Consider the following 23,015-nt stretch of genomic DNA (forward strand, 5'->3'; position numbering starts at 1 on the left):
AAGCCCTTTGCCAGGTACTCCATCCAGGGCCAGCAGCCTTCTTGGGGTTCACTGCTAGGAGCACCCGTCTGACGTCATGCTCCTGTACAGGGAGTGGAGGTGTGCTGGGGGTGGTGGGGCTGGGGTGGGGGGTGGTGTTGGGTGGATTCATAGCGAGCAAAGAAGCAGCTAAACTCTTTTGCCCGTGCAGCATCTGGAGCTGCTGTGGACACATCACAGCCCCTGAAGTTGGTGATGTCTTGAATTCACAGCCAAACTTCTCGTGGATTGTTGCTGGAAATGTGAGCCTCCATGCGCACATCCTGTGGTCTGCCTTGGCTGCTTTTACTCCTCTTTTCAAGTCAGCTCGGGCAGCACTCTTTCTCTCAATCGTGCTGAGAGCTCAGCAGGGAGCTTGTAGCCCATTCATTGTATTTTTCTTCATAAAAAAACACAATCTTTTGCAAACTCATTTTTTTTAAAGGAAAATTGCACTAGTGGATATGTCCTCTTCTGGAATGGTAGACCCTCCATTCTCCAATAAATACAAAAATCTCCTGAAGACATGAAGATCATAAAAGACACTCTTTTTTTATTGACTTTCATTTTTTTTTTCTGGTCAACTGTCTGTTACATAGGTGCCAGTTTGAGACCCATTTAGTCTTTTTTATCTGCTAAAATTGTTTATAAGATATGTGTGTGTGTGTGACACCGCAGCTGAAGAATAGTAGAATTAGTGGTAGCAAGTCAAGTGAAGCCGTCCAATTGTTCTTTAACATTGTTTAGCGTCATTTTCTGGAGGATTATGTGTCTAAACTCAGGTATTTGTGGAGACACGTCACTGAGAGTGATCTGCATTGAGACAGAGAGACTTTTAAAACAGTTCTACACTTCTACAAACAGGTTATCCATGTGTTTCTTCAGAAGGAGCGGGTGCATGGACTTCATTTATAAGTGAAAGTAAGTCAAAAATAATACTTTTGGGGATTTTTTTTCTGTACTACAGTTTGTACACAGAAGAAAAATGTTGGAACTAAATTTTATACAACACTTTTTCACTGGTGCCAATCAAATGGTGAATGTGTTACTCTTTGGGGGTTCACATGTTTGTAAATCTGACTGATAACATCAGTGGCTCACCAGCCTTGAACCTCAACCTCACTAGAATGGACATTCATAATATCGAAGGCAGGACTTTTTCTGCATCGTTATGAGGTTTGGTTTGTTAGGTCTTTTATTTTCTGTACATGTCCTGTTTTTCATGTGGTTTTACCCTCTTTCCAGTCTTACCTGATTTCAAGTGCAACCTTTTCAGGTCCTCAGTTGTTATTGTCCTTGTTGTTGCTCCCTTAGTTCATGGTTTTGTCATGCTTTGGGTTTATTCATAAAAGCTGTAAGATGCAGCTCTTAAGCCCGGTTCACCTGCATTTCGGTCCTTCACCACAGGCTCATGGCTGTGGTGAAGGACAAGTTAGACATAGGTTATCCGTCTAACTTGTAGACTTGTAAACCCCCTGGCATTTCTGGGCGTCTTGAAAATAGGAGCATCATTAAATATATATTATTTAACGATTTACTCATTGTAGGCACATTCCATTGCAAGCTAAGATAATGAATTTAAGGTGTGGCTAGAAGGACACAACACTTATTTCATAAAGAAAAACAAACTTGCAGCAAAGATACATCCTTTGAAGAAAAAAAATACATTAAAAAAATATTTAGCAAAGTTTGCTCAAAAACATTAAAGCATTAATACAAAGCTCAAGGGGTGTTGACATGCAGAGCAGATGAGACGAATGGGATTTAGGCCTCTGGGGGGGCTCCTGTATCTGGATCTGCATCTGGATCCGCTGCATTTGCATTTTCATTAATCATTTGACTGTATTTGCTCTTAAAGAATCCAGCCTGGAAAAAAAGGATTTATGTGTGTCCTAAAAAGACTTTTTGCACTTAATAGATCAAGAAAAGGCATCAATGGTCATGTTTTACTGTTAGCTTTCATTATCTAAAATGTCTCTCACCTTATAAAGCCCAGCAGTAACCAAGGCCACAAATGCCAACCCTCCCAGAGATCCTCCAACAATCTCTTTAGTGAAATCTGGCTCAGAGTAAATCTCCACTTCTGCTTCAAGCTGAAAGGGGAAGCAACAAAATGTTGAAATCATTTACAAGTGTCTTTTAAATCAAGAACAGAGAATATTCAGTCACCTTGCGAACAGGAGGCTTGTGGGTGGAAGTTGTGGAGAAAAAGATGTACTGATCTTGGTCGTATTCAAGACTGACTGTGCTGATCAGGAGGAATCTGGAGGAAGAAAGTCCAATCTGAGAGAAAGAAAAGAAATCCAGGTTAAACTTTCAGTTGTATTTAAGTAAAACTATACGTACTTGCAGGACTACATCTTAGAGTCAAGAAAGAATATTTTACGGTATAATAACAGGGCATCCTTGCATGTCACTTACCTGTTCTATCCACCCTGAAGTCAGATTGGCAGAGATGGTATGTGTTATTTTCTCCTGCTTCTCCATGAACCTTCTGCACTTGAATGTCCTGCACGTGGCTACAGAGCAGTCCTGTAGGTGATAAAGGCAAAGAAAGCTGAACTGGAATTCATTTTTAGTCTAATAACACCAATAACAGGTACATCACTTACCACTATTTTGGTCTTCTTTACTTGATCAATAAAGTCAGTGATGGTCGGTGTTTCGTCTTTGACACTTTGACAATCTGGAATCTGAAGGAAGACAGGATTAATCGCTTCATCTAAAGTCATGACGGGAGTCTAAGACTTATTCCTAAAATCAGGGTAAATACTCTTGAACAGTGGTCCCCAACCTTTTTCAGGTCACAGGCCGGTTTAATGTCCCACTATGTTTTCATGAACTGGTCCTTTTATCTTAGATTCTCCAGATTCTCTTAAGGGTTGAGGGTCAAGTTTATCTTAATCCTCTGTAAAATGTCTGCAACTGGTCTAAGTTTTGTTACTTTATTTGAACTCTATATTTTATGCAGGAACCATTAAAATGTGTTTTAGATTTTCCTTAACCCATAACTGTCAAAGTGGAAACTAAAAATCCCACGTCAACTTAAGCATAATTTGACTTTTAATGTGTGATGTATAAATACAAAAACTGGTACTTTATTCATATAATAATTAAAAAAATGTTCTACTTCAAATAAAATCTATTATAGTTACAATTTTTGGCTTTTATAGCTCACCTGCAGAGTTTCCCCATCTCCCCAAATGTATTTGTCTCCGAGTTTTATAGGAACCTCGATCACAACAGTCAGATTTAATGCCCTGAAATTGTTTGTAACCTGAAAAAAATAATTTCAAAGGCTTTAATCTATAATCACCAGATATATTTGACAGTAAATTAACTTGAAGTTGAACGTATCCTAAAACCGTACATAAGCCATTTACCTCTGCTGATTGTTGGAATGGTTTCTTCAAATCTTTTCCAAAAGAGAAGTTCCTGTAGATGTGGGACCTAACAAGCATTACACAGTTAATTTTTTTATTTTTTTGCTACAACTGTTGAGTCATTTTTAGTTTTTAAGGAAATTAGTGAAGTTGAGCTGTGACAAGACGAACCCCTCGATTGTAACCAGAATGCTGTACTTCACATCAATCTCCTTTTTCTTGTAGAGTTCACTCAAAGAGGAGTGCTGCTGATTCCCACTGGAAAATTGAACAGCATGTCAGCACATATGTTGGATGCATTAATTATATGTGATAGGATAAATACCTGGTGGCATTAGCAGTGATGGAGATCTGTCTGCCAACTTGACTGTTGGTTTCAATCCCATAGAAAACTATAAAAATAGCCTTAAAAAAACAAAAAACAAATGAAACATCAGGTGGAATCTTCCTTTGAATTCATGTTTTGCAGTGAAAAAAATGGTCTTAACCTTAAATTTGCTTTTGAAAATTGGTTTATCAACCGTGCAGACTGTGTTTCCCCGACTTTTACCATCCTCACTGTCTGAAGAGTTGCATTCAATTCTCCCCTGTTTAAAAAAATACTTCAATCAAAGCTAAATCGAGAGGAAAATGAAAAACTAAAAGTGATCTTGATGTCTTACCTTAATGATGGTGAACTTCCTGTAGGAGATTCCAGCTGGGTATGTGAGAGTAACATGGCTGTTGTAGGAGTTTTCCTCTCTGTTCTCCAGTGATACGGTTACATTCACAAGTTCATCGATGCCCACTTTAACCAACGCAGAGCTGACAGAAAAACCAAAATGAACAATATAGCCATCCTCAACCATTGCATGAAAACATTTTTGTTCAAATCCTGGCTGCAAGATGGATGCTTAACTACACAGCAGATTTGTGGATTTGTGAAGAAATAAAATCCTCTTTAAATGCATTTTAATCTAACAAACAAAAATGATCTCTTTCTATTTTAAAAACATAATCATAATATGAATGCTGGACGATTTATTTTGAAACATACACATTTTTCCAAATGTTTTGCCATAGTTTAATTTAAATAATAAAGTTGCTGCTTGTGTTCTCATTTTCACTGTTCAGTTCCTACAACAATGATGTTTTAGACAGACTTGATCAAAAGGGATCATTTACAAAGGATCATAAAAAGTCAAACATACACTAAACTCACCAATTGTTATTTTTTTATTTATTAAAATGCATGTAAGTATATTAACCACACTACATATTAATTATGAGTTTCACAACATGAACATTTGAAAATCTGTCTACATTTTACAGTCATGAAACACTTTGATATTTGTTTTTTAATGAAAAGCCCATTGCTACATGTTTATATCTTTAGTAATTGTGCCTCTACGTCTCACTTCCAGGATTTTATCACCAAGAGTGCCACCTGAGATTCTCTCCGGAACTGCCCGTTCTATCCATGCTCGCTTCGCCAGCCGTTCATGCCCTCTCAGCCTTCACAGAAGCCCTCTAGCCACGCCACGTCTTCCTACCACTCACCTGCAGTCAGGAGCCGAAGACACCGCCTTTGAAAGATCACTTGCAAGAAAAGTAAATCAAACTACTTACCATAAAACTCTCCTTTTTTCTTTCCGGGTTCCAGCATCTGGGTCTGTTTCAAAGTCTCAAAAACCATGACGAACCATAACGAACCATGAACGAACTGGCCAGACTCCCAACCCAGCTGACAAGGAAGGACTCCGCCTCACCATCTCGCAACAAGGTATCCTTCTAAACCGCCAAGACGACGCACTTTCTCAAATGTCTTCTGCTCAACAGGACCTTTTTCATTGCCTGGACAATATTACTTAAACTCCCATAGATTTAACTAACCAGGTTTCAAACCCCAACGTCCCGACGGCTCACCATCAACCTGGGAATGTTCCAGCTCCTCACCCCGTTCTGTCACCAAAAAACTTCAGTCTACAGCTGGAACCATTCTACAGTGATGTTGAAGATTGTGGTGGTTTTTTGCTGCAATGCCAACTAATTTTTCAGCAGGCACCCAGTTATTATCAAACCGATCACAGCAAATAACGCTCATAATTAACGCTGTGCGAAATAAAGCCCTGCAATAGGCTCAAGCATTCCGGGCTACTCATCCCATTTCACATTTACCATTTGATCACTTCATAGAAAACTTCCGTTTAGTTTTTGACCAACCACGAAAACAGGAAGAAGCTATACGGCAATTGTTTAGCCTCAAGCAATGCAATCGACCGGTTTCAGATCATGTTATAGATTTTCTTATTTTGACAGTAGAGCAGGGTTGGCCAGAATACGCTCTCAAAGGTATTTTTTACCAATCTCTCAACGGCCACATTAAAGATCATCTTTGTACACAACCTGAAGCTAATAACTTTGAAGATCTTGTTACAGATGCCCTTCAATCAGATATTCGACTACGTGAACGCCAAGCTGAACCGGACAATCACAATCGTAAGCATTAATCATCACCATCATCTCAACAATTTCCGTTGCCTAACCTCTCTTCTCAATCAGGACAAGAAGTCTCCAACCACACCCCAGAGGAACTTATGCAAGTGGGACTTTGTAAACTCTCCGCTGAGGAAAGGAGAAAACAAAGAGATGAAGGTCTGTGTTTTTATTGCAGAGATCCTGGTCACCAGGTAAATCAATGCAACCGTCGTTTAAACAATTCTTCTAAACCTGATGGAGATAACTTCTTCTTCGTCTCAGTCAAGATCTGCCATCAATCAAAGATTCATGAATTTAAGGCTCTCATAGACTGGTGCTGAACAATGTCTAATCGATCAGCAAGTGGTTAAAAAGTTTTCCCGTCCTACTGAATTGCTAGTTTCACCCATCAAAGCTGCAGATCTAGGAGGTCAACACCTATCCAGAATCAGTCACCGCACCGAGCCCCTCCTATTCATCATGTCAGGTAACCATAGAGAATATCTACAGTTTTGTCACTCAGACCCCCCAAATGCCTATAGTTCTGGGGTTTTACTGGTTGAAACGCCACAATCCTCAGATCAACTGGGTTAACTCATGCATATCCCATTGGTGCACCTTTTATTTAGCCAACTGTTTACATTCCGCTATGCCCGCCTCATCACCCGTTGTTTATAACATCACTGAAACAGCTGATTTATGTAAAATACCCATCTGTTATTATAATCTCAAAATGGTCTTCTGTAAAACCAAGGCTAGTGCCTTACCTCCTCATAGACCCTATGATTGTGCCATAAATCTTATAAACGAGATCACGCTACCCAAGGGTAAACTGTATAGTCTTTCTGGTCCCGAAAAGAAGGCCATGGAAGATTACATTCATGAAGCACTCTCTATAGGTCACATCCGCCCCTCCTCATCTCCTGTCGGTGCAGGATTTCTTAGTAGAGAAAAAAGATAAAACCCTTTCGTCCCTGTATAAACTATCGTGAACTTAACCAAATCACCGTCAAGGACAAGTAATCTCTGCCCCTGATTAGTACTGTTTTTGATTCAGTCCAGGAAGCTTGTGTATTCTCCAAACTTGACCTACGTAATGCTTACCACTTAGTCTGCATGCGTGAGGTAGACGAGTGGAAAACAGCCTTTAACACTCCATTCGGTCATTACGAGTATCTAGTAATGCCCCTGGACTCACTTACGCCCCAGCCGTATTTCAAAGACTGGTCAATGATGTCTTACAAGATTTCCTCAACCATTTCATTTTTGTCTATTTAGATGACATACTGATTTACTCCCATGATCTTGCTCAACATAAACATCACGTCCGTCTCATCTTAGAAAGACTCCTCGAAAATCAGCTGTCCACAAGAGTCCCTTGTGCCCGCCGTCCACTTCCCCGCCACCCGCCTGTGTCATAAACGGTGCTCCGGCATTCTCTGTCAGCCGGATTTTGGACGTCCGGTGCCGGGTCCGCGGCTACCAGTTCCTGGTGGATTGGGAGGGATATGGTCCAGAGGAACGTTCGTGGATCTCCCGTTCCCTCATTCTGGACCATTCCCACATCTCCGACTTCTACCGTGCCCACCCGGACCGGCGTCCTGGACCGCCTGGTGGCGGGTGTTAAGGGGGGGGGGGGGGTGGTACTGTCATGGTGCCTCTGTCAGCTCCTCCCCCTCCCCTCTCTGGTCTGCTCCAGAGGACTCCCAGCTGTTGCCACTCACCATCATCCCTGCTGCCTTCATAAGAAGATCAACAGCCAGTATTCATCGCCAGTTTGTTACTCCTCCATGGTGCTTGTCAGGTCTCATGTTTATATCTGAGAGTAATTCTTGTTTAGTAATTGTGCCCCTACGTCTCGCTTCCAGGACTTTATCACCACGAGTGCCACCTGAGATTCCCTCCAGATCTGCCCGTTCTATCCACGCTCTCTTCGCCAGCCAGTCATGCCCTCTCAGCCTTCACAGAAGCCCTCTAGCCACACCACGTCTTCCTACCACTCACCTGCAGTCAGGAGCCGAAGACACCGCCTTTGAAAGATCACTTGCAAGAAAAGTAAATCAAACTACTTACAATAAAACTCTCCTTTTTTCTTTCCGGGTTCCAGCATCTGGGTCTGTTTCAAAGTCTCAAAAAACACAACACACTGACTGCAGATGAGAGCTGGACCGAGTGAGCGTGTCATCAGACATTAAAGATGGCTTACTGCTAGCTCCAACAAAAAAAAGTCAAAATCGGTCTCCATTTTTTTCCTGATATGAGCGCCACTTTGTTGGAACCAGAAAGTAATGATTAGTCTGACTCGGTCTGACTTTCAATGGGAACCACTTTCACCAATCAGAAGTGAAGTTGTCGGAAGGCCACACCCACTACCACTTGAAAGCAGGATAAGAGAGAATATGTCAAACACTTTGAACATTCAACATAAGAACCAAATACTTTCATTGAGACATCTGATTGGCCAGTTTAATATGTAAACAACTTGCAATAAAGAAAAACAGAATGACTGAATAATAGTGGTTTATATCCCAATAGAGGTCTATGGGACTTTGGCTCCCTAGAGCCAGCGGGTACTTCCTGTTTGGAACATGAGTGGAGAGGGATCAATCAGTCCAGTTCTCATACACAGTCAATTATGTAAATGCACTTTTCCATAACTATAAAATAAAAAGTTAAAGGCAAACTCCTGCCAACCAGATAAAGGTTTTTGCTTTGTATCTTGGCCTTACCTGCTGAAGTTGAAATCCACTTTCAGGTTATCCATACATGTCTGATCAGCGCCACAGTTGATCTCAAACTCCATCTGAAGAAGATCATCAAAACTAAGCACTAAGTTTGGTGGATGTAATGAGAGTTTTTAAGGTCACTGACCGGGTGAAAGGTTGTCATAGATTGATGACCAAGACTTGGTCTAAGATTTGTGCTGGAAGGCAAACCTTCAAATTTAAAACTGAGCTCGTTTTTAAGTGGATTCAGAGCATCTTCTGGACAAGCCTGAAGAAAAAGTAAAATAAATAAACATTCAGTTTGGCCATATTGCATTATTTATATCCAAATGTTGTTATAATGCTAAAAGGTCATACCTGAATGAAAAATTCAATGGAGTGGCACTCAGTTTTTCCCAAGCCAACATCAAGTGAGCTAGTCTGATGTCGTTGTTTCTCAGCAATGTAAGCTCGGCTGTTTGGTAACTTTCGGGTGGCATCCAGTGTTAAAGTGTATGTAATTTTTGCTTTGGCTGAAAAAAAACCAGATGGGTTTGTTTAATGCACAGAGAAGATAACAATACGGGTAAACTGGCAAATTAAAACTTAATAAAATTTGTAAAGTGCATAAATATTTCATCATTAACACATTTAATATCTTTTTTATTCATGATATTGTGTGCCTGAATTACTTTCCTTGCGTCAGATAATGCATTGTTTACTTTAGTGTACTGGTGATATGTTTTGTCTTTGGTTCAGCCTGTGTTTTTATCACAATAAAATAAATGTTTTTGTTTTTTTTCACTGCGCTCCCTAATTTTTCTAAAGTAAATGGATCAAGAAAATACAAAAAATGTGGAAGTGGAAGTGAAGTAAGTAGACAAAGTTAACGCAATAGATTTCACTGGATAAGTTCAGGTCCCTCCTCAATTTATCAAGTAACAAAATACATGAGGAGACTTTTGTAAACGATGTTAAATAAAAAATGCTTTTTGTTTTATTTTATGCTTTGAATAACAATATATTTGTTGGCTTCATCACCTTAGAAATATGTGACTGTTACCCATACAGGCTCGTAACTGTCAAATAGTGGGGGGAAAAGTATGAATGATTAAAAAAAATGAGGGAAAAACAACCTGTGTCAACAGGAGTTCGTGTTTTCATGATGAAGCAGACTCTGGCTGTGGATTTCAGATCTTTTGAGCAGTTTTCATCCTGTGTTGAAATTTTCATTGGGTCGAAGGTAACAGAGGGTTCCACAGTCACTATAGGCCTGGACCTAAAAAGGCAGAGAGTTGGGAATTATATGACAGTTCAGCAGAATAAAAGGTGATAGAGCTAAATCCACATCTTTCTTTATGTTAAAATTAAACAGTGAGCTTCTACTGGAGACATATGGTGGATAATCATGTCTTAACTTTTTTCTCCTCTGCCTGCACCTTTAGCAAAGGTGCAACACCTCCCAGAAGAACTCACCTGAGAAAAACTACTGTGCCCTGTGAACCCACTACTAAGTCAGGCAGTCTGTCACCACTCTGATCAGAAGACCACTGAGTGAAGGAGACGCCAAAGAACTTCAGTCCTGACTGCACTTCAGAAGCAGAGATTCTCTGTGAGATGGAGATTCTGTGTTAAAAGAACAAGCCAGCTGGACGCACTTTCAGAAACCTTAAGTTCGTGGATATGACTCACCTGTGAATAGGTAGGATTGATACTTTTGTCCCGTTCACCGTGGAATATGTAAATACTGCCTTGACCATCATCCTCTAAAGGTGCTCCAACTGCTAGATCATTAAATGTATCCATGTTCAGATCAGGCAGAACAGCGAGAGAAGATCCAAACCGTCCCTTGGTTGTTGGATGTCCTCTTAATATGGTTTGTGAGGATGGTCTTTCAAAGGAACACTCAATGTTCTGGTTGTAGGAGCAGATAAAACCATTCATGGAGGATCAAGACAGGGACGAACATATCAGCAGATTCATGTCACATTTAAACATTGCTTACCAACAGCACTATTGTGCAGACATAGACTCGTCCTTCTCTGTCAGCCTCTTTATACATCGGAGAAGATATGAGGATCAGATCAGAGAAGCTGTCATTATCCACATCCATGGCACAAAGCACTGCGCCAAAATATTCCCCAGCCTGAAACCACATGAAGAAGAAGAGAAACGGAAAGGTTTTGGTTTAAGAATTTTCATGTGCTGTTTTATTAGAACAACGTTTGCTGTAGTTTTTCACAGAACTAACGTTTTGTCTTTCTCTATGTTCATAAGATTTGTGGAATATTTGGGCGGTAGTGGCTCAGGTGATTGAGCAGGTCATCCATCAGCGATTGGGGGTGGGGGGTGAATGCATATGAATGTTCCGGTAATGGTTAGAGGGTCCGTACGTGCGAACTGGCAGCCACACCTCTGTCATCACAAAGACTGAATGAATAGTGGACACATTGTAAGCGCCTTGAGCGTCTGGAAATGCGCAGATAAATCCAATCCATTATTTTATTTTTATTTCTTACTTACATTTTATTTTTCATTTTTTTTAACAAGATATAACAGAAATGTACATGACATCAAACAAAAGAAATCTTACAAACAAAGAGAAGAAGAGTAAAAAAAACCACCTTCAATCAAACAGTGAGGAGGGGAAAGAAAAAAAAGGGGGGGGGGGGGTAAGACATGACAGCCGCCGTTCCAGAATTGTAAAAAGGATGGTCATGCAATGGCCAGAGAGTTTTTCTATACAGTCCATCTGTCCCATTGTTCCTTAAATTTTCCTTCTCTCAATCTTAAAACAAAGTCATCTTTTCCATGATGTAGATCTCCTCCACTGTGTCAGTCCAGTCTGTGAGGGTTGGTGGTTCTGGCTTAAGCCATCTTCTGGTTATTGCTGTCCTTGCTGCAATTAGGAATATTTTCACCATTTTGAGCAATGGCTGTTTCAGAAATTTAACCCAGATGTGATACTACCTGAATGAAGGGGATTGTGTAGCGCAGAACATTTGTCAAAACACGATGGATGGAATGCCAAAATGGTCCTATTTGCAAACAGCTCCAGAAGATATGAGAATGATTTGCATTTACTGTGTCACACTGTCTCCAACATGTCTGTGGGTTTGTTGATTGTTTTATTTTAATTGAAGGTGTTGAATTCCCTCCATTTCAGTGATGTGGTAGAAGACTGAGTTAATGCACATTTTGAATACCATTCTTTCTCGGAAATAGTGAAGGACATCTCCTTTGCCCACTTTTCTTTAACATTTAAAGTTGTGTTTTTCTGACATGAAATGAGGCTGTGGTACAGTTTCGAAATCATTTTAGATGTTTAATTCTGGTATGCTGCAATTATTGCCTCTAAGACTCGATTTTATTCGTTCCCCTTTTCTGATCTAATTTCTTTGTTAAAATATTCCCTCATCTGCAGGTATTGAAAAAAATCATGATTGGTGAATCCAAATTCCGCCTTTAAGCCCTGAAAGTCCTTCATCTTGTTCATTTTTATAATTGTGGCAAATGCTGTAACCCCTTGTTGCTCCACTGCTTAAAAGTCATCTTTTGCTGGTTTGAAGTCTTTGTCAAGATAAATCTATTTAAGTATTTCCTTTCCATATTCAGCTTTAATTGCCGTGTTACTTTTTGCCAAAGTTCCAAAGTAAAGGTTGTTACTGGAATCAGTAATGTTGTAATGTTATTTGATAAGTCCTCCTTTTCTAAAAGTATCTGAATGGGATATCCTGACACACATGTCTCAATCTCTTTCCACCTGGCGTAGTATTCAAAATCACACCAACAACAAACATAGCGCATCTGGGCTGCAAAAAAATAGAAAAGAGATATTATATGTCTTCAAGGTCTTCAAGGGAAAAGCTATCTGATTATGTGCAAAAAAGTCCCAAGTCCGTTGTAATGTATTGACTATGCTTGACATTTAAAATGCATAACCCTTGTGCTATACTAGGCACTTTAATGTTGGGAGTTGGGTCATCTAGACCCACTAGACAGTGCGCTGAACCTTTTTTCTTCAATGATTTGTGATCTTCACTGGTGTCCATGGATTACATGAAATCTTTCCACCTTTATCTGCCTTTGTCATGGTAGGGAGAACACGTCAATGCAAGGGTGGGGTCATCTAAGATAGCACAGGGGTTAAGTGCAAAATTCCTGGACTTGGGCCTCTCTCACATGGGTTTTGCTGTATCCCATAGATGGCCGCACTATTTATCCAATATGGCAGCACCCCTGTTTAATTCAAGAAGGGCCCTATAGAGCCTTTGGATTGCTAGTCCTCTGAAATGATAAAAGTGAGGTGCTTCATATTGTAGCATTTGTAATCTATGAACTGGTGCTAAATCTGGGTAGAGTATTAATCATTTGGTGTAGTCCTCATGGACTTGGGCCCCTTTTAAACTAACTGATTCAATTGTAATGTTGCATATCTGATCCTAGGTTTTCTCCCTTCCCACATAAATCTGGATATTGTCCGGTTCCTTTCTATGAACTGCTTGGGTGGTATTTCTATTGGAAGTGACTGGAATAGAAAGAGTAGCCTTGGTAAGGTGTTCATTTTCACCACATTTATCCTATTTGTTAAATCAAAAGGGTAAGATGACCACTTTTTAATATCCAGGTTGATGTTGAAGTTAATTCTATTATAGTTTTCTTCTTATAGGAGTCACAGATTTTTAGGTCAAAAGACTATGAGGTACTTACTGTCCCGCTTGATTTTGTAGATGCGGTTTCTTTTGATGGGGAGTAATTGAAAAGCAGGATTTGTGCTTTAGAAATATTTAATTTGTATCCATCAAGGGAGTTAAATTATTTGAGGAGTGTCATTAGTTTAGGCTGGGAAGTGTTTATGTCCTTTAAAAACAACAACACATCGTCTGCAAATAATCCAGTCTTTTGTTCCCTGCAGTCAATTGTGATTCATTTTAGTTCCTTGCACTGCTGAATGGCCTGGGCCAGGGGCTCAATGTGAAGAGCAAACGGAGTCAGACTGATGCTGCAACCTTGTCTCATTCCTCTTTTTAACTCGAAACAATACGGTCTGAGGGAGCCGTTCATTTTTGTTCTTACTGTAGGCTTGTCATAGATGGCTTTAATACATTTAACTCAGTTTTGTGTGAATCCAAATTTTTCTAAGGTGTTTGGTAAAGGAAATCCCAATTCACCCTGTCAAAAACCTTCTCGGCTGATTAGAGTTTATGGTGTGAATTACATAAAAGCCTCTTCTTCTAATGTTATCCTGGGTTTGTCTGCCTCTGACAAAACCCGTTTGGTCTTCATCGATTAACCTAGCAATGAATGCTTCAAATCTTTTGGTTCAAATTGATGTATAGATTTTGTAATCCACGTTAAACATTGATATTGATCTATACAGTTCTGTCTATCATTTTTTTCCTTGGTGATTTAAGTAACTATTCTGTCTTTCCATGAGGGTGGGGTCCTACCTTCTTTCTGGATATAATTTAGGGCTCTAAGTAGAAGTGGCGTTATTTCCAGTTTACATTTTCCATACCACTGTATAGGGAACCCATCACTACCTGGAGCTTTATTGGTTTTAAATCTAACTATGGCCTTTTCAACTTCTTATTGTGTTATTTCCTTTGTTATTATTTTACTTTGGATTTCTCCTATACAAGGTGTATAGGATTAGGGCCATGGACAAAGAAAACAATTTTTTTTTTTTTTTTGTCCATGGCCCTAATCCTCTTTCATAAAAATTCTGATCATGTCCCAGAAAAAGTAAAAAACTTTGGCACAATATGACATTTTTTATTTTGAAATTACACATAAACAACATACTTGCATCCTCTTCAAACAAGCCTAAGGTGCAGTTTGAGTTTGCTTTTGTAGCTCTGATTTTGTTTTTGCCAAATATCAGTAGCAAAGAGAGGCCAAAGCATAGTGTAAATGCCTCAGGATGCAAAAATATGTAATGATAGTTTCTTTTTTAATGTGATCTGAAAGAAAAGCTATTATTAAAGATGAAACGGAATCTATATAGTTTACAAACTAAATGTTTCATTTGTAAACAAAATATTACATTTTATTAAATTAACCATGTTTAGATAATCCCACCCTTATTCTAGGTTAAGACCAGATGTGTGTGTTGTGTTATCTTTATTATGTTGAATTTTGATTAGGATTGGTTGTAACACATACCTGTAGTGTGCTGGGGTTGATTACTTGTTTAAATGTGTCCCCAGAAACCACCTCTACAGCTCCTCTGTGCTGATATCTTGGACCCCCCAAAATTGTCAGTGCACCTCTAGTAGTCGTAGCAACCGCCATGGAGTAACCTAAAATTCAACAGTTTAGTAAACATTAAGGTTTTGCAGTCAGAAACTGCTGACATTTAACTTTTTGTTCTCTGCTCACACATTTCCACTGCAATAATTTGAGATAAATGGTCCTATAAAAATGTTTAAAAAAAAAGAAGAACTTTGCAGATGTAAAACTTTGTGTTCAACTTACCAAGATAACTGTCAGGCTCCATTTTCTCAGACTCATAGGACACACTTGCTCTGTTGCTGTATCTTTTATAGCCTCCCTTCCACTGGTTGGCACCAACGATTCCCATCTGAATTCCCTGTGGATGAAGACGTGTTTAGTGACATTTCTTCTGTCATACTTTTATTAAAATGTCTAGTTCAGATGATCACCATAGGCCCGTAGGCAGCACTAAAGCCCTCCTGGGACATTTCCATTTTCAGTGTGTTTCCACCAATCTGAGATCCTGTTAAGCCAAAATACATAACTTTAGACACGTAAGATAACATGAGATATACTACATTTTAAGTTTTGTTGTAAGAGTAATGGCAAACTGAGAAAAAATAGAACATAAAATTAGAGTTAGATTTGTAATATAAAACCTTAAAAGTACCTTCAATAGGAAAAATCTGTGATTGTAAAGTTGTTCTTATGTTCTCAAGTGCCTGAAAGCTCTCTACTTGAAACACATGCTTTTGTGGTGGGTAAGATGCAATCAAGTCAAGCTCCCTTTTTCCTCTAGAGGAGGTGAATGCACTGCCCACCTAGAAGGATAAAAAATTTAAAGAAATCCATGAGTGGAACATTTCCCTGTAGAGACCCTTTAGAAACCAGATTGCATTGGCATCAACTTTTTTTAAATGTCACTTAAACTCAAAGTATGTTATGCAAAAGAATCAAACTACACTAAACAAAAGTGGTGGCCTGTGTCATCAGATCAAAATCATAGCTACTTAATCATCTCATAAAAATAAGTAAAAATTGAATAAAACAAACCACAAGAATGAAACTCACCCCAATAGCATATCGAACAATATTGGCTGACTGAGCTTCGTTTATTGCTGATGGCAACTGTCCAGAGTCAGACGATTCTCCATCAGTAATAACTATCAAAATTGTATCTGCATTTGATGGAAAAGTACCAGAGAAAACTCCACGCCTGTTGATAAAATGGGTTTTGAATGTTAAGACGTTGTTAATGAAACATTTGAGGGGGAGATAAATTTTTTAGTTTTAATGTATTATTTTAACTTGATGGACTTGAGCTTAGCCCCTGAATTCCAGTCATATGTAGGTCAGGTCATGTGTGAGTCAAGGCAGGTGAGTGAAAACTTTTTTAATATAGTGTATGCTGAAAAAAACCAAATCTAAACCACATCAATAGTTTTCTGAAAAATCTTAATTGTGCAATATTTATCTCAAATCTGCTTAAATGAAAAGTGTTACAGTTTGCAGCTTATCTGATTTACAGAAAAGTACATCTGTACCAAAGGTGACCTTTTTTTTCCTTTGATTACTTAGGAAAATGGAGTTTTGGTTTATTTTAATAAAAAAAAATTGTAAGATCCTTAGCATAGAATCTGTGCCTCTGTCATGGTTTGGGTTTCTTTTGTATTGGTATTTGCTTTATATCTTGTTCTGTCATGTTTGAGTTCTGTTTCCTGTTTTGTCATGTTCTTGAGTTTTACTTCCTCTGTTCCAATCTGCCCTGATCTTGTTCACCTGTGTCTTGTCATTGCTGTTTGTATTTAAGTCTTGTCTCTGCCTTCCTCATGTGCTGGTCCATTAACGTCATTAATGTCTCTTCGTCCCTGACTCCCTTCTGCCATGTTCATGTTTTTCCACAGTGAGTTTAGTTGGGTTTTTGTTTCCCTGCTTAGCAGCACCTTTTGTTAAGATAAACCCCCTTGCTTTGGAACTGTGTGCCTCCCATCTCTGCGTTTTGGGTCCTTCATGCTCCCCAACCCTCCTCACTTGACAGCCTCTGCTGTAAAACGTGTTATCAATGATTTTACCATACTCAACACGTTTACCCAAAATACTTAAAGGGATTCAGTTGTTTACTGCAGTAAAATGGCCTGGTATTGTAGTTCTGAGTCAGTTGATTGTACTTTTACCTTTTAACTTGAATACAAGCAAGCATGCTAAGTCCATTTCTGTAGTAACAATTCAAATAAAAGGTATCCAGTGCAATAAGATTACAAAGGTACTTACACAATATTCTTGATGGCTCCAGCTGTATTTGTTATGCCCCCCAGCTGCTTTATTTCATTTACTTTTGTCTTCCAGTTATAGGGGGAATATGTATTGAAGTCAAAGTAGGTTTCATATCCTCTAGAAAACTGGGCAACTGCAAACTGCAAAACAAAATAACTAAAGATAATTTAAAGCTGAAACTGAGATGCATTTAAAAGGAAAACTACAAAAAGTACAACAGAATAATGCTGATGTAGTTTTACTGCAGACTAAAAACCTGAAACCTTAAATTTAACAAAACTTTGTATTTTAGGGTACAGCATGTGGACAGTTTTGAGAAGACATGTTTCTGTGAAGGTTTGAAATTGGATTACTTGTGCTGGCATTAAAGTAACAAATTAAGGTAATTGAAATGCTGAGATCTGTGTCTCTGACTTGCCTTTGCATCTTCTTGTTGAAGTGAACTGATGAGATTTGTCACAAATTCCTTCATTTTAGTAAAGTCTGTCCTGGAAACACTTCCTGAGCCATCCAATAGAAATGCAATGTTTGCTTTTTTACATTCTATTGAGAAAAAGGAAAGAAGGTAAATGGTTAAATAGTCCTCCACACTTTTCTGATTTATATTGTAGTTTATGTCAAGGGTGTTTTTTCAAAAGAACAACTGATTTAGTTTTACACTTGGGATGTTGTCATTATGAATGTGATGTGTTTGGCTTTGCAAGTGATTATACGTACGCGGAAGAACAGATGGTAAACGGCGTGTCACTCGGTTGTATCTGTCCAACTCAATGCACACGCCATTATACATGGTAATATGTTTGCATGCAGTGGGAATGGTTGGGCCACACACCTGAAATGGGAAAAACAAACACAAATAAAGTAAATAGTAGTCTTTTCTTTATTTATTGAAAAATAAATGTTTTTTCTGTAAAATCAATGCTTTTATGAATCACCAAAGTGTTCTGTGTAGACGGATCACTTGTCATTGTCAAACCGAGGGACATGTTCACTGCCAACATTCCATCTGTGAAGAATACCGTTTTTTAAAATAATTTTAAGCATATTTGGCTCATTTCAATCCACAGCTTCCAGAATTGAAGCACTTGTTACCCAACTTCCAAATGGGAAGTTGGGTAACAGCCCCTGATCTCTGGCTCTGGGGGCCTCGCGGCGGTCCTGTTGGCCCTGGCCTGGGTGGCGGATTTGGTCGCCCGGGAGGCGGCTGTTCCCTGCCTGCTCCCGTGTGGCGTTGGGGGGGTTCCAGTTGCTGCTGCGGCGGGGGTCTTGGTGTGGGGATGGCTGGTCACCCCCCCACCTTCTTTTCACATTCCACCGTCCATTTTAGAAAAACATAAACACTCACCTGAGCACAGGTGTTAGCTCACCTTTGCACTAATATTTTGCGTGATAGAATGAATGAAATATTTCACACTAGTTGGTTTTAAGGCATAAGTATGCGTGTGAACACTATCTGTTTTGTGCACATGTTGTCATGTGGACATTTTTGCAGCTAGCAGGTGTGTTGATAACATTTGAGTGTGTGTGTGGACAGGCCCCGCCCTTTTTGTACTACATTTGAACCTTACCGTAATGATAAAAAACCAGTAAACTTGTTGCTTTATGCTGCTTCATGGTCTTATCCCCCCCCTCCTATTATCACCCTCCTACCCCCCCCTCTCTTTAACATCCCTCCCTCTTCTTCCCTTCTTTCCTTTTCCGTCCGGTCCAACACCAAAGATTTTCAAACATGTTTGAAATTAATAAAGTTTGGCCTCAATTACAAAAGGGGTTTATTCAGACATACCTTTGGTTTGTCTGAAGATTAATAACCCTTGTTGTTAAAGTAAAATATGTCCAACACAAGAGGCCCTCAGCTCTCATCTGCCTGCCCAGCTGTTGGACAGGACAAGTTAAAAAAATAGGAAACAAATAAATAAATAAATAAATAAATAAATAAATAAATAAATAAATAAATAAATTTAAGCATATTTGGCTCATTTCAATCCACAACTCCCAGAGTTGAAGCACTTTTTACCCAACTTCCCATTTGGCAGAAGCAAATGCTATAAAGGTTAATTTTCCCAAGAAATAAAAAAAATATAGTAAATCACTTTTTATAAAGTAAAAATATAGTTTGGTACTTTGACAACTTTCTGTTTATTCTACCATCAAGCAAAGAAGAATGTCTCAGTATGCTCTTATGCTTCAAGCTAATGATTGTGTCCCAAATGCTTGAGAAAATATATTAATGTATAAGATGTTCCTATTTATTATTTAATATTATCTATACTTATGAATTTCATAAATGATCTGTACTTAGACTGGTAAAGTATAAATATCTTTAATTAGAAGCTACAAAGCAGGTTATGATAACTAAATAAAAATAGATATTTTTTAAAGTAAAATAGTTAAGTAAAGCAAGGCAAGTTTATTTGTATAGCACAATTCACAAAGACAAAGTAGTTCAAAGCGCTTCACAAAACAAGAAAATGCATCAAAATCACAATATATAACAGTGCAAAGATTAAAAACATAACAGAATTGTTATAAAATTTACTGTAAAAGAAAGAAAGAAAGCATAATAGGGGTGGGATTATATAAATCGACTTCCTACAACTCCATTTTATGCAATTAATCAATAATATAAGAATAATAGGGGTAATTGAGAGCAATTACAATGGCTTTTGTATTGACTTATATGTGTATGTGGATTAACATGTGGATATGTATTCATGCTGTTAATTTAAAAATTTTCTTTTTCCAATCAAGTCACAATTAATCATCCAAAGTTTAATAAACGTATGTCTAGACGTATATCTTTTTTATTTGGCTGCCTTTTTATTTTTTATTTTGATTACTTTATCTGTTTTAATCCAATCCAAAGGCAAAAACTTTATCCTATTATTGATGAAAGCATTTATACATACCTGAAATGTTTTCAGTTACGCATTGTTCTTTGGAGCATTTCAATATTCTTCCTCTTCGATTTCTCAAGTTTTGTTGAAGAGGCGCACCAACAAGCAAACTACGGGAACAGGGAAAGTATTTAGGTGTTAGGATGATGAGTTGTTTTTTTTAACAAAGGTTTCTCATACAACATAATAATATTGTGCTTAGACTTAGTGCAAAACCTTTGTGACAGCAGTAATAACCACTTCAACAGATACACCTGCTGTCTTTCAACTTAAGTGTTCAAACTTGGAAAAAAAAATTTAACTTTTGATGAATCAAAATTGAAGAAATAGTTACTGTAAGTGCAGAATTAGATAGGCACTTCTTATAAATGTTAAGATTTGAACTTACTCTGATTGCCTTAGCACCATCTGGTGGCCAAAACCTGCATCTCCTGAACTCAGGGACTTCCAAGCCACAGGATCGACATTGAAACAAAGTGCAGCTTCTAATACTAATGAGGAAAGAAGAATTTTAGATATTAGGAATTTCACCTACAAATGTAACCAATAGATATTCATTAATTTGTTAAATGTAAAACTTTTAGCATTTATTTACTTACTTCTTGTACTTCTACTTTTAAAAAAGACTTTGAAAAGCCTAAATAAAATACTTTAACATGATAAGATAACAGGATAAGAAGTGAAAGGTCTTCTAACTTTAAAACCAAGTCCAGATGACATCTCCTAAACCTATTACAACTTTAACATGATGTTAAAAAACAACTAATCAATGTTCAATTGTCCATGTTTATGAAAAAACTATTTGTCCTGCTGTTGAAATATTCATATGTCCATAATATATTTCAACTATTTTTATGTATACTTTTTTTTTAGTATGTTAGTATTTTTTATCCAGGATAATAGTTTTTATAAAATCATTTTTGTCTACTATTATTATTTTGATACATTCATATTACTTTTAGTTTTATTTTAGGGCTAAAGTCCAGATTTTTGATTTTTTAGTGACTAAGGGTCTTTGCAGGGGGGTCTTGGGTTTGGCTGCCTTCTTTAGTCGGGGACAGTCGACCCTGTGGTGATGTTCTCCGTGATCTTGACTGGGGGGTCACTAGTGTGGACAGATTCCTAAAAGCTCAGTGGCCTTGTGGTACAATGTCCATCCTGAGACTAGGATGTTGTGAGTTCAAATCCAAATCATTCTGGCATTAGGGGCATTAAGTAATAAGGGGTCAAACGTGGAACACAAATTCCACACAGGTGTGGAGCAGAGGGATTTCAAATTTAATATCATTTTCTCACTACAGCTTCAAGCATTAAATTATTTCTATTTCTCTGTGTTAAAAAGCTTGAAAGTGATTTTTATCCGGTATTGCCCTTTGCTCAACACGTATAAAAAAGTTTTTTTTATAAAATGATTTTGATTTAAAGTTTTTGTTGCATTCCAATGTTACTTTCAAAAAATGGTCACAGTTTCCATCCGTTTTAATTTTAGCTCGAATTTTGAGGAACTTGTTCTCTACCTCAACTTTATTCGATTTTGCTTCCTGGTCTTGTCTCGTAAGGTTTCAGCTATTTATTGTCAGTGAGACTGACACAATCTCCTTCTCAGCGTCCCATCATTTCCCCTTTCCCTTCTTCTTTGCACAGCATCATTTCCCCACCAGTTAGATTAACGGCTGTTTTGTGCAAGTGTTTTAGTCTTTTTTAGTAATAAAGTTTGACAGAAACAACTATCAACCTTGGATGAATTTCCACTGTGAAAAACATTGTAAAAAAAACAGGAAGGAAAAAGGAATAGTTTTTTCCATTTACTTGATGCTTATTCTGTCAATAATGGATATTTTGTCAGCTTTAGTAATTAAAAGCTTTTAATCTCTTTAGATTTCAGTTCATTTTTAGTTTAAGGGTCGCGAAAATGACAACTCCCTTCTTTGATGAGGAAGTGTGGAAGACTACATCATACTTTATTACAGCTCTTAAGTGTTGGCGTCCTCTTTTTTTTTTTTTAAATAAACTATTTTTGCCATTTTTTCAACAGCCTAAACGAAATAAAAGCCCAGTAAAGGGGTCAATAATACTGTGTTTAATTTTTACTAGCATTACTGTGCTCTGCAGTGCATAAAAATCCTTTTCTGTTGATAATATATACATTTTCCGCGGCTTTTAAAAAACAAAACAATGTAAGAATCCTTGTAGGATTTTTCATTTAATGGACTTTATTATTTTGAAAGAAAAAGGCAGAATCTTACACAGACAGGGGGGTTAATGCCCAAATGATGACTTAGGAAAAGAACTGAAATTTCTAGCTGTGATAACACAATGACCACTAACTGTCATTGAAAATTGATGCTCTTGATTAACGGGAACAAATGTTGGAGACAAAAACTAAAGTAAAATGTAATTTCAAGCTTGCAGATACAATTTTTCAGTGAGAATATAAAAAAGAAAAAAGTCTTACCCAACCAGATAGGAGTTGCAAAAAGTATCCAGTCCATTGTGTTACTGTCATGGAGAGCAACCTTGAACTGTGACAAATCCTCTGGGGTCAACTTTGCTTTGAAGCTGCAAAGTTATCTGGCTTCTATTTCAGACAGTATGAAGGAGGTGATGTTGAAAGCAGATTGCAGAAATGTCACAGGACAGAACATATTGAAACCAAATTTATAGGTGGAGTCACAATACTGACACCATCAAGCTTTTTTTTCATCCACCACAGAGAGAAAAAACCATTCATGGGTTAGTTTACTTTATTTAGAGGTTAATTTTAAAGTTAGTAAACCAAATGTTTATTGTTCTACTAAGACCTTAATACTTTGTTGGCACATATCTTCATCTTTATAGAAAAAAAGGAAGTAGGAACCTCACAGAACGATTTTGTGGCATTCAATTATATCATCTGCAAGACTAAAGGCTTTTTATGAAGTCAATTTCTGTTATTGCCTCATTGAGTTGGAAACAAATATCCTCCTCATTTACCCAAGAAGTCCAGCCTTTTAAGGAAGAAATGACAAGAAGTGACAAGAAGTGACAAAACTTTAGTTCCCTCTTTTTCTTGAATTAGTTGAATT

At 37.9% G+C, this 23,015-nt stretch overlaps 1 protein-coding gene across 1 annotated transcript; it reads right to left on the reverse strand.

Annotated features, from left to right (window-relative positions):
• Window positions 1-551: 551 nt before the first annotated feature.
• LOC101156923 (integrin alpha-M-like) lies at window positions 552-22,576 on the reverse strand. Its single transcript, XM_023949273.2, has 30 exons — window positions 22,406-22,576; window positions 20,339-20,441; window positions 19,963-20,060; window positions 17,989-18,059; window positions 17,771-17,885; window positions 17,472-17,596; window positions 17,051-17,193; window positions 15,851-15,995; window positions 15,450-15,600; window positions 15,229-15,302; window positions 15,041-15,155; window positions 14,729-14,865; window positions 10,569-10,709; window positions 10,256-10,477; window positions 10,040-10,173; window positions 9,700-9,842; window positions 8,942-9,096; window positions 8,730-8,852; window positions 8,588-8,661; window positions 4,064-4,205; window positions 3,890-3,988; window positions 3,727-3,806; window positions 3,573-3,659; window positions 3,402-3,468; window positions 3,197-3,295; window positions 2,631-2,711; window positions 2,440-2,550; window positions 2,188-2,301; window positions 2,001-2,111; window positions 552-1,884 (listed from the first exon to the last, which is right to left on the reverse strand). The coding sequence occupies exons 1-30, from the start codon at window positions 22,440-22,442 to the stop codon at window positions 1,783-1,785; spliced, it is 3,399 nt and encodes a 1,132-aa protein (XP_023805041.1). The 5' UTR covers window positions 22,443-22,576; the 3' UTR covers window positions 552-1,782.
• Between the last annotated feature and the right edge of the window lie 439 nt (window positions 22,577-23,015).

This window comes from Oryzias latipes, chromosome 19 (assembly GCF_053564925.1).
Source record: "Oryzias latipes strain Hd-rR chromosome 19, Olatipes_Hd-rR_3.1".
Lineage (NCBI taxonomy): Eukaryota > Metazoa > Chordata > Actinopteri > Beloniformes > Adrianichthyidae > Oryzias > Oryzias latipes.

What these genes read in the sequence shown, in the direction of transcription:
- LOC101156923 (XM_023949273.2), bottom strand. Translation starts at nt 22,442, where the DNA reads ATGGACTGGATACTTTTTGCAACTCCTATCTGGTTGG. An exon ending in GTGGATTTCAACTTCAGCAG is followed by an intron (nt 4,206 to 8,587) that starts GTAAGGCCAAGA and finishes TTTTTCTGTCAG; the next exon opens with CTCTGCGTTGGTTAAAGTGG. An exon ending in CTTCAGGGTGGATAGAACAG is followed by an intron (nt 2,302 to 2,439) that starts GTAAGTGACATG and finishes TCTTTCTCTCAG; the next exon opens with ATTGGACTTTCTTCCTCCAG.